At 48.2% G+C, this 11039-nt stretch overlaps 1 protein-coding gene across 4 annotated transcripts in view; it reads left to right on the plus strand.

Annotated features, from left to right (window-relative positions):
* The window catches only part of ATP2C2 (ATPase secretory pathway Ca2+ transporting 2), a 77979-nt gene extending 73183 nt beyond the window's left edge, over positions 1 to 4796 (plus strand). For 2 of the 4 annotated variants that reach the window (XM_070500219.1, XM_014840992.3), the window contains exons 25-27: positions 1946 to 2044; positions 2226 to 2367; positions 3935 to 4303. In XM_070500219.1, coding sequence (XP_070356320.1) covers positions 1946 to 2044; positions 2226 to 2367; positions 3935 to 4053 — 360 coding nt within the window. In that variant the 3' untranslated portion in view covers positions 4054 to 4303. Of the gene's footprint in view, positions 1 to 1945; positions 2045 to 2225; positions 2368 to 3934; positions 4304 to 4330 lie in introns of those variants that run through there. The other 2 variants (XM_070500220.1, XM_070500218.1) reach the window with 2 other exon arrangements.
* Positions 4797 to 11039: the final 6243 nt, after the last annotated feature.

The following is an 11039-nucleotide window of genomic DNA, read 5'->3' on the forward strand; positions in this document are numbered from 1 at the left end:
ACTATTTCTTTGAACAAGCTCTCTGTTCCATTCTCCCTCCTTTCTCCCTCTGGAATACCTATAATCCTTATGGTGCTTTTCATAATTAAGTTGAATATTTCTTGAAGAATTTCTTCATTTTTTAAAAATCTTAGTTCTCTCTCCTCCATCTGAAGCGTTTCTATATTTCTATCCTCTAAATCACTAATTCTGTCCTCCATAACATCAGCTCTATTTTTAATTGATTCTAGATTTTTTTTCTTTCCTTCTTTTTTTTTTTTTGCTTAGGAAGATTCACCCTGAGCTAACATCTGTTGCCAACCTTCCTCTATTTTGTATGTGAGCTGCTGACACATCATGGCCACTGATAGACGAGTGGTATAGGTCCACGCTCAGGAACCAAACCTGGGCTGCCAAAGCGGAGCTCACCAAACTTAACCACTAGGCCACTGAGGCTGGCCCTCTGGATTATTTTTTATCTCATTAATTGTGTTCTTCATGGCCAGAAGTTCTGTTTGGTTTGGTTCTTTTTTAGAGTTTCGGTCTCTTTGGTGAAGTCTTCCTCCTGCTCATTAATTTTATTCCTGAGCTCACTGAACTGTCTTTCTGAGTTTTCTTGTAATCATTGAATTTCTTTATGACACTATTTTGAATTCTCTCTCATTTAGATTGTAAACTTCTGTGACTTCAGGATTGGTATCTGGAGACTTGTCATTTTCCTTCTGCTCTGAAGTGTTACTGCAGCTCTTCATGGTGTTCGATGAATTAATCCTTTGCCAGTGCATTTGTGGTCATATCAGGTCACAGATTCCACCTGCCACCGCTGGGGGGGAGCAGAAGCTCTGTGTTCTGATCCAGCCTGTCTGCTGGGAGTTGTGCTAGTAGGACTGCTCTGCATTTTCACGGGCTGGCCACAGCCACGTGGTAGGTCAAGCACATGTGTGGGCGCATCCTCTGTGCTCTGCCAGCAGGTTGCTCTGGGGCAGGACCGCTGCCCTCGACGGGGGGCCAGACGAGCTGGTGTGCTAGGCAGGAGGGGAGGGGTGCTTTCTTTCACACGCATGGGCCAAGTCTGCACTCATGCGTGGTTCAGCTGACCTGCTGCGCTTAGTGGGGGCTCCTTTTTGGGGACTGAGCCAAGCCACTCAGTGGGGAGTGTTCTCACAAGTGGGGCCACCACGGCACAGTGGGTGCTCCCGCGGACCGGGCCACAACTATGAAAGTGTTCACACGCAGGCTGGGCTGCCCCTGCCTCCTCTGACAGTCACGCTGGCCACTGTGTGAGGGCCCACGACTTAGATCGCTGCTCCCAGGGAGGGAGAGGGGGCCACTCACCTGGTTCCACTGCTTCCCAGGGATCCAGTCCCCCCAGCTTCAGATGCATGGCTGCAAGGATCTCTCAGGCGTCCTAGTGTGTTGTATAGGGAATCCTGTTGGTTAATGAATGTCCATTTGGTTGTAATTTAGAGGAGAGAGACAAAGGGAACGGCTCACTCTGCCATGATGCTGACGTCACAGGCCCCAGTTCTCCATGGGGTCCATGTCCTGCCTTCCTTGTTGGAAGTGACATTCTGCTAAGTGGATGTAACTGTACCAGTGTCACCTCCCAGGAGGCAACGTCACCTGCTGTGGGAAGGGGCATCTCCTCTCCCTGTGCAGGGTTTCCACTCTCCAGTGTCGTGGCAGCTGAAATTCCTGAGGAAGGGCTGACAGCCCCCAGGTGCCCACAGAGGGGCCGGGCCCTGGAGTGGTCAGAGGACACACTTCACCAGGTCACCAAGACAAGGGAGGTCTTGATGAATTCCTAGTAAAACATCTACACTGCCGCGGCCTGGACACTGGAGCGGCCATTACAGTGTGGCCTACTGTGTGGACTGCCCCTCCCTCCCTGGCTCTCAGTCTGATGAGTATCTGAGGGAATCAAGGTGTCTCCCTGGGACCCCCTCATCCTGTGCATGTGTTCCAGATCCCTGAAGACAGGGCAAGCACCCCACGTACCACAACGATGACTTTCACCTGCTTTGTGTTCTTTGACCTCTTCAACGCCCTGACCTGCCGCTCTCAGGTGAGACCCGGCTGATGGGGGCCGCTCTCCTCTTCCGTAGACCCAAATCGGGTCCCCAGTGAGAAACTCTGCGGTCCCCACCCGCCCCTCCATGGCTCTCCCTCCACCCCGGCGTCTGTAGGTGTCCTTGTCTGAGCTGTGGGCTGTGTGCTGGCTGACGCACGCCCCTCTCCTCCCACAGACAAAGCTGATATTCGAAATCGGCTTCCTCCGGAACCACATGTTCCTCTACTCGGTGCTCGGCTCGATCCTGGGGCAGCTGGCCGTGATTTACATCCCACCCCTGCAGAGGGTCTTCCAGACAGAGAACCTGGGGGTGCTCGGTGAGTGGAAGGGGTCACCAAGGCCAGGGCCACCCCATGCTGCCCCATCCCCCTGGGGAGTGGAACTGCAGAGCATTCTAGGGTGCGAAGTCCCTAGGTGGGGCCATTCTGTCCCCAAAAGGACCAGACTCATGCCTGGGCATCTGCTTTGGGTTAGGAGGGTGACATGATGGAGCATGGAGACCCAGGGACCCACAGAGGACAAGGCACCTGTGGCAGGAGTAGGGCTGAGGGCGGAAGGGGACTTGGCATCCCGGCCCCCCTACCCCGGGGCAGGGGGCTCAGAGTGCACACAGTAGGTGCAGTGAGGCCCAGGGGCTGTGCCCCAATGGACCAAGTCTGGACTCAGCCCGTGACATGCCGCGTGCCCCCAGCCCAGGAGCGAGTTTGCCCCTGTTGGCAGTGGGGGGTTTTCACAGTCCTGTGTGACGTGGACACCTGCTTACCTGGCCACAGGGAGCGGGCCCAGCCAGTAGTTCTTGCTGAAAGGGACACCATTTAATGACTGTGGCTCTCCAGGGGCCCTGACCACGCACACCCTGGTGCGGAACCCTAGGGACACCCCCGGTCCTCGCCCAGGCTTCCCACAGATCCGAGTTCTTTCTCTGGAAGCTTCCTGGGGTGGCCTGAAGCTGAGATGACAGGGAGCAGAAGTGGGAGGAGGGTGGGGTTGGGGAGGGGGAGGAGGTCACCTAGAGAGCAGCAGCAACCCGGGGGACTTCTCCTCCTCCTCCTCCCTTCCTTCGGGCCCTAGTTCCCATTGGCCAACCCCAGAGGGCCGGGGCTGGTGAGGCAGCCCCCCAAGGCAGAGCGCAGGGTGGGCACAGGTCAGGCACATCTGTGAGGACCAGGAAATAATTCGTCAGGTCTGAGCACGGGGGGACAAGTCCATTGACAACTTTAGGGCAAGACTGGGGAACAACAGCTCTTTCTTGCCCAAAACCTAAAAAGCAGTGCCCTCTGAATGCCTGCAGGCACAGACAAGAGAAAGAACCGAAAGAAAATGTTTGTAATGGCGGTTTCCCTCCCCTGGGAATGAAAGCTCACCAGATCTGAAGGGAGCCCTGTGGCTGTGCTTGGGCACTGTGCTGTCACGAGCTGTTGACCACAGGGAGCCAGGGAATGCTCTAAACCCCAAGATAGAGTGGGGTCAGCCGAGACTGTAGGCATCTGTCCCCAGGAAGGAGGGAGGGAGGGCTGGGCTGGGAGAGGGAGCGATGGTTGGGGACGGCTGCTCTGAGCAGCCTGGAAAGGCTGGTTGGTCCTGTGGAGCCGGCTCTGCAGCATCCCGGATGCTGGCTGGGGGAGATCCCACCCGCTCGGGAGTGGAGAGGGCTGGTTCTCAGCTCCCAGCTCCTGGCCCCTCGCCTCTGTCTCTCTGTAACTAAGGATGAAGCATAAGGAACAGCGCTCCGCAGCAAAGGCTCCTGGGAGCTGTGTGGCGGACCCGTAGGCACCGCCACATGGCCTGCTGCCCCGATTCTGGCCAGAGTCTGGAGCGGGTGCGGCTGGGGCCAGGGGTACCACCTGTGCTCTCTGACCCTTTTCTCCTCTCACCTGTTGGCAGATTTGTTGCTTCTGACCGGGTTGGCCTCGTCCGTGTTCATTTTGTCAGAGCTGGTCAAACTATGTGAAAAACTCTGCTCCAGAGCCAGGAAAGCCCGGGTTCCCCAAGAAGCCGTATAGGGGCCCCGGCCCATGGGAACCCCCTGAACCATCTCTGTCTGCGCGTGACTGTGGCCCTGCCCCGGCCCCTCCTCAGAGGGCGTGTTCGGGCCGCCACAGCATTAGGTCACTCCCTCATGGTTCTTCTCGGAAAACCAGCAGGAAGCTCGGGTCACGTCCCCCCGTCACTCTCCCGCGGGGCTCTGGGACAGATGGTGGGGAGCCCGCACAGAAACAGCTCGCTATTTATTAAACCAATGCTTTTTATTAACCACGTCTGGCTATGTGTTTGCCACAGCTCAACGTGCCGCAGCCCGCTCATGGGGACTACACGGGCTGCTGGAAGGACGCGAAGATCGGCCGTGGGGACGGGGCCTGGGCTTCCGGTCACTTCTCTGCCCGATGTTGGCCCCTTTGAGGCCCCATTTCTTCATCTATAAAATGGGGGCTTTGGGTATTTTTGTTCAGTGCTATGCCAGGGGCCCAATCATCATTTTGAAGGCTTTAGTCACTGGTTTCCCACACACGGCCGGGTTGGAACCCAGCCTCGTGTTCACGCCCACGGATATGGCAAGAAGCAGTCACGTCCTGAACGGCCGAGACAAAGGCCTCAGCTCTGAAGATGAACAGTGAGCGGCCTTGCCCTCCAGACCCAGGACCCGGGCTATTTCCCGCCTGCCCGAGGATGAGCCTGACCTCCCACTGCCCCCAAGACTGCTCTTAACACACGTCTGCCCCTCCAGTTGAGAGACGGCAGAGCAGGGCGGCCTCCATCCCAGGCTTCCGTCTGCAGCCAGGCAACCACTGCAGAGAACCAGAAAGTGCGACTCCGTCTCTCATGAAATGAGGCCACAGCTATCACGCCCCAGTTATCAGTCTGGGTTTTCTAGAGAAACCGAACCAACAGGATGGAGAGAGACAGACAGACAGAGGGAGAGGTTTGTTTCACGGAACTGGCTCACAGGATTGTTGGGGCTGGCAAGGCTGATATTTTTGGGGCCAGCCAGCAGGCCAGCGACTCAGGAAAGAGCTGATGCTGCAGCTCACAGCTGAAGGCAGTCAGGTCTGGATGCAGAATTCCTTCCTTCTCAGGGGACCATAGTCTTTTCTCTTAAGGTTTCCACTGATTGGATGAGGCCCACCCATTACGAAGGTAATCTGCTTTATTTACCATCTACTGATTTAAACCTTAATCATATCTAAAAAATCCCTCACAGAAACATCTAGACTGATGTTTGAGCAAATAGTGGGGCGCCATGGCGTAGCCAAGTTGACATACGAGAGTAACCATCAGCCACAGTAGCTGTGAGATGGGCTGCCCGGGGTGGTGACACCTGGGCCCGATCAGGGTGAGGAAGGTCAGAGTGGACCCCTGCAGCTCCAAGGTAGAGTCCAGATTCCTCCAAAGTAAGAGTCACAGCCTGTGGGCAGGTCACTCTGCTCCTCCATCCACACAAGTGACACTAGAGCTAAATGAGGAGACACACCTATGGGCCGTCCCTGCGAGAGGGCCGGGGGCTGGCTGGGGAAGAAAGCTTGTGGGCAGGTGATATGCGGCCAGCAGCTGCCATCCCAGAGCAACTGCTGAGAAGTGAAGGCCAAGTCAGGGGACACACGGCCTATGTGGGGCTTCGCGCTGAGTCAGAGACCCCTCCTCCTGCCTCTCTCCCTTTCAGGATCCTTCAGCAAGTGGGCCAAGAAGTATGCTTCTCATGTAAGACATAATAATCAAAAAGAACCAGGGCCGAGTGATACTTGCACTCGCAACAACAAAAAGTACTTTTAACCCTTACTTATACTATATAAAACAAACCAAGGTATATTGTGATGTAAAAGGTAAAACTGAAGCTCTCAGAAGAAGAAATAGAGGCAGGTAAAACTTTACTGAACAAGGCACAAAAGGCCAGCCACAAAGTGTAATGGGTGAGTTGCGCTGCCCGCAAATGAAGACCCCCTTTTCATCAGGGATTTACGGACTGGAATGCCCGCCATTAAGCAGCTTAGTTTGGTTCATGTTTATAGAACATTCCACCCATCGTTCACCAAAATAAAAATAGTAAAGAACAGAAGTCAATGAAGTCAAAGATGAAGGTAGAGAAAAGATCAAATCAAAAGTGAGTTCTCTGAAAAGATCAATAAAAGTGCCAGTCTTGCTAAAGTGTATCAAAGGAAAAAAAGCTAAAAATTGCCAATATTAGAAAGGAAAGAGGGTGTACCATCACAGACCCCTCGAGATAGTCCGACAATAATTAAGGGAATACTAAAAACAGTTTTATGCACATAAACTCAGCAAGTTAGAGGAAATAAATCAATTCCTTAAAACTACAAACTACTAAAACTTACTGAAGATGAAATAGACAATCTGAGCAGTCCTATAACGAGTAGAGACACTGAAGTTGTAGTTAAAACCCTTCCAAAAAAAGGAAATCTCCAAAGCCAGATGGCTTCACAGGTAAATTTTACTAAAAAGTTAAAGAAATAACAATTCTACACAATCTTTTCCAGAAAAATAAAAGAGGAGGGAACACTTGTCAGCTCGTTTTGTGAGGTCAGCGTTACCCTGATGCCAAAACCAGACAGACACACGACAGACCAACGGCACTCATGAACACAGACACAAGAATCCTCAACAAAATCTTAGCACGTGGGATCCGGCCATAAATAAAGAGTATAAGATACTGTGACCAAATGGGGTTAACCTATGAATGGAAGGCTAGTGCGGTATTTTAAAAGAATAATCAATGTAATCCACCATATTAAGAGTCTAAAGAAGGAAAAACACATGGTCATATCAATTGATGCAGAGAAGCCTTCGATAAAATTCAAACCCCATTCATGATTTGTAAAAAGCTCTCAGCAAACAAGGAGTAGAAAGAAACTTCTTCAACCTGATAAAGAGCATCTACAAAAAACTTATAGCTAACTTCATACTTAATGATGAAAGATGAATGCTTTCCTCATAAGATCTTGAACAGAGCAAGGATGCCCAGCCTTACCGCTCCTGTTCACCATTAGTGCTGGAATTCCTCGCCAGCGCAATATGGCAGGAAAAGAAAACGACAAGTCACTGGAAAACAGAAAATCAGACTGACCCTATTCACAGATGACATTATTGTGTATGTAGGAAATCCCAAGGAATTTTTAAAAAGAAACAAAAACCTTTCTAGATGTAAGAAGTGAACCTAGTAAGGCCACAAGAAACAAGGGTAGCACACACAAATCCCTTGTCTATCTGTATACCAGAAATGAACAACGGGACACCACAATTAAAAACTTAATACCACTCACAATTTTAAAAAATGGAATAGTTGTAAACTCACAAAACATGTATAGGATCTGTGTGCTGAAAACTACAAAATGCCAACGGAAGAAATCAAAGAAAATCTAAAAGAAAATGGAGAGACACACTGTGTTCGCGGATTGGAAGGCTCAGTGTAGTAAAGAGGTTGGTTCCCCCTAAATTGGCCTGTAGATTTAACACAATTCCTCTCAAAACCTCAGCAGGATAGATTTTGTAGACATAGACAAGCTTATTCTAAAATGTACATGGAAAGACAAAGGGACTACCATAGCTGAAACTTTGAAAAAGAGGAATAAAGTTGAAAGAAACACACTTTCTGATTTTAAGACTTAATATATAGCCACGGTGATCAACACAGTGTAATATTGGCCAAGTGACAGACACACAGATCACTTGAACAGACTAGAGTCCAGAAATAGCCCCACCCAAGTATAGCCAACTGATATTTGACAAAAATCCAAAAGCAATTTAATGGAGAAAAGACAGTCATTTCAACAAATGGTGTTGGAACAAGTAGACGTCTACAACCAAAAAGGAACCCCTTGACCTAATCCTCAAACCTTCGACAAAAATTAACTCAAAACGGGCCACAGACCAAAGCACAGGGGAAAATCTTTGGGATCTCAGGTCAGGCAAAGAGTTCTTAGACGTGACCCCAAAAATACCATCCATAAAAGGTAAGAAAAATTGCTAAATTGAATTTCACCAAAATTAAAAAGTTTTACTCATGAAACTTACTATTAAATGAATTTAAAAAAAAAAAAAGGGCCACAGACTGGAAGAAAAGTATTTTGAAATCACAAATCCAACAATGGACTGGGATCCAGAATATTTTTTAAAACTTGAAGTTCTAACACGAAAACATTTAGGAAATGGGCAAAACTCTTGAACTGAGCCTTCACCAAAGAAGACATATGCATGGTAAATAGGCACATGAAAAGATGTTCACCATGAGTAGCCAGAAGAGAAAGGCAACCTTAACCCACAAGGAGCTACACCACACCTATTAGAATGGCTAAAATAAAAAATCCTGACAATACTAAGTGCTGACAAGGAGGTGTAGCAGCTGGAACTCGCGTATATTGTTGGTGGGGAGGTCAGTGCTACGGCCTCCCTGGACAACAGTTTGGCAATGTCCTGTAAAGCTAAGCAGGCTTTTACCATATGATGCAGGAATCTCACTCGTAGGTGTCGATCCTAGAAAAGACTTATATTCACACAAAAGTCTATTCATGAATGTTTGTGGTGACGTTATTTATAAGAGCCAAATCTTAGCCACGGTCCAAGTGTCCTTAAGTGGGTGAATGGATAAAGAAACTAGGGCATCTGTACAGTGGATGACCACCCAGCAGGGAGAAGGACCACACACACACAACCTGGATGGATCTCATGGGTTCTAGCTGAGTGAGAGAAGCCAACCTTAAAAGGTTCCATGCTCATAATGTTCCTAAAGTGACAAAATTACAGTGACAGAGAATGGATTACAGGTTGCCAGGGGTCAGGGTTAGGAGGCTGTGACTACAGAGGAGGGAGTTTTGGGGTCATGCGACAGTTCTGTCTCCTGACTGTAGTGTGGGTACATGAATCTACACATGCACTGAAATTTCATAGATCTCGTGTCGGGGTTCCCAAGGGCACTCTCGGGCTCAAGGACCCCCTAGAAGGATCACAGGGAGAAGATGACCGGAAGCTCTTCGTGGGGAACCCTCCCGGATTCTGCCCTTTGCTGGTTCCAGTTTGGATCCTTTCCCTGTAATAAACATGAACGCCAGTAGAACAGGTTTCATGGAGTTCTCTGAGTCTTTTTAGTGAATTAGCAACCCTGAGCGTGGTTCTGGGAACCCCCTAAACTTGCAGTTGGTGTCAGAAATCTTGGGCAGAGCTTGCCAGCTACAGGACTGTGCCCTTAGCCTCAAGTTTGCCTACAATTGGCTACTGTGTAGAAACGGATGAAATTCAGACACGGTCGGCTGTTTAGCTCACAGAGTTGTACCAACACCAATTTCCAGGTCTTCATATTTGGGCTTTGGTTAGTAAGATGCTTTCGTTGGGGAAAACCGGGTGACGGTACAGAGGAACTCTCTGTACTATGCTTGCAACTTCTTTGTCAGCCCAAAATTATTTCAAAATAAAGCTGATGAGAAAAAAAACAGACTCAGAAAAATTGTTCACAAATATACCCGGCAAATGCAAACCACAGCAGGCACCGCGGGGGTGACAGGATTGAAGTCCATACCAAAAGCATTGCGACAGACAAAGAAGGGAATTTAATGAGCGATAATCACCATGCAAAATCTAACAGGCCTGGGTATGCACCAACACAACTGCCAAAGGCACAGGGCGCAGTAGGGGAAATTTAGGGGAAAACCTAGATGCAGAAAATTCAGGACTCTAATGGGCCACATGTGAGGACACAACTAAAATCTCAATTGATTCCAAGAAGCAGACATAATCTAGGTGACTTCTCTAATCACTGTGCAACAGAACTAAAAAGGAGCAAGAGAATTTGTGAGAAAATTCTCCGGCACACCAAAATTTTAAGACCCTTGGGAGCAAGAGAAAATCAAAATAACAACTGAAGAAAATCTAGAAGGTAACCATGAGCACACATCTGTTGAATCTATGCAGTGCTGCTAAAAAAGCAGAGCTCAAACAAAGCCCAAAGTCAGCAAAAGGAGGGAAATAATAAAAATAAGAGCAGAAATAAATGAAATTGAAAGCAAAAAAAACAAAAACAAAAACAGTAGAAAGGCTCAGTGAAACTAAGAGCTGGTTCTTTGAGAAGATACACAAAATGGACAAACCCTGAGCCAGACTCACTAAGAAAAAAAGAGAGAAGGCTCAAATAAATAAAATTAAAAATGAAAGAGGAGAAATCACAACAGATACCACAGAAATACAAAAGGTTATACGAAAATACTATGAAAAAACTATATGCCAGGAACAAAACAAAAAGACAACCCACCAACTGAGAAAATATTTGCAAATCATATATCCAACAAGGGGTTAACCTCCAAAATAGAGAAAGAACTCACACAACTCAACAAAAAGCAAATAACCCGATCAAAAAACGGGCAGAGGAGATGAAGAGATATTTTTCCAAGGAAGATATACGGATGGCCAACAGACACATGAAAAGATGTTCAACATCACTAATCATTAGGGAGACGCAAATCAAAACTACACTAAGATATCACCTTATATCTGTTAGAATGGGTATAATCACTAGACCAAAAAAACAATGTTGGAGAGGATGTGGAGAGAAGGGAACCCTCATCCACTGCTGGTGGGAGTGCAAACCGGTACAGCCACTATGGAAAACAGTACAGAGATTTCTCAAAAAATTAAAAATAGAAATACCAGATGACCCAACTATCCCGCTACTGGGTTTTTATCCAAAGAACTTGAAATCAACAATTGAAAGAGACTTATGCACCCGTACACTCATTGCAGCATTATTCACAATAGCCAAGACAGGGAAGCAACCCAAGTGCCCATCAACTGATCAATGGATAAAGAAGATGTGGTGTATATATATACAATGGAATACTACTCAATCACAAAAAAAACACAAAATCATCCCATTTGCAATCACGTGGATGGACCTTGAGGGTATTACGTTAAGTGAAATAAGCCAGACAGAGAAAGACAAACACCATATGATTTCACTCATGTGGAATATAAACAAATTTACGGACAAAGAGAA

The sequence above is a fragment of the Equus asinus genome, chromosome 28 (assembly GCF_041296235.1).
Source record: "Equus asinus isolate D_3611 breed Donkey chromosome 28, EquAss-T2T_v2, whole genome shotgun sequence".
NCBI classification, from domain to species: Eukaryota; Metazoa; Chordata; class Mammalia; order Perissodactyla; family Equidae; genus Equus; species Equus asinus.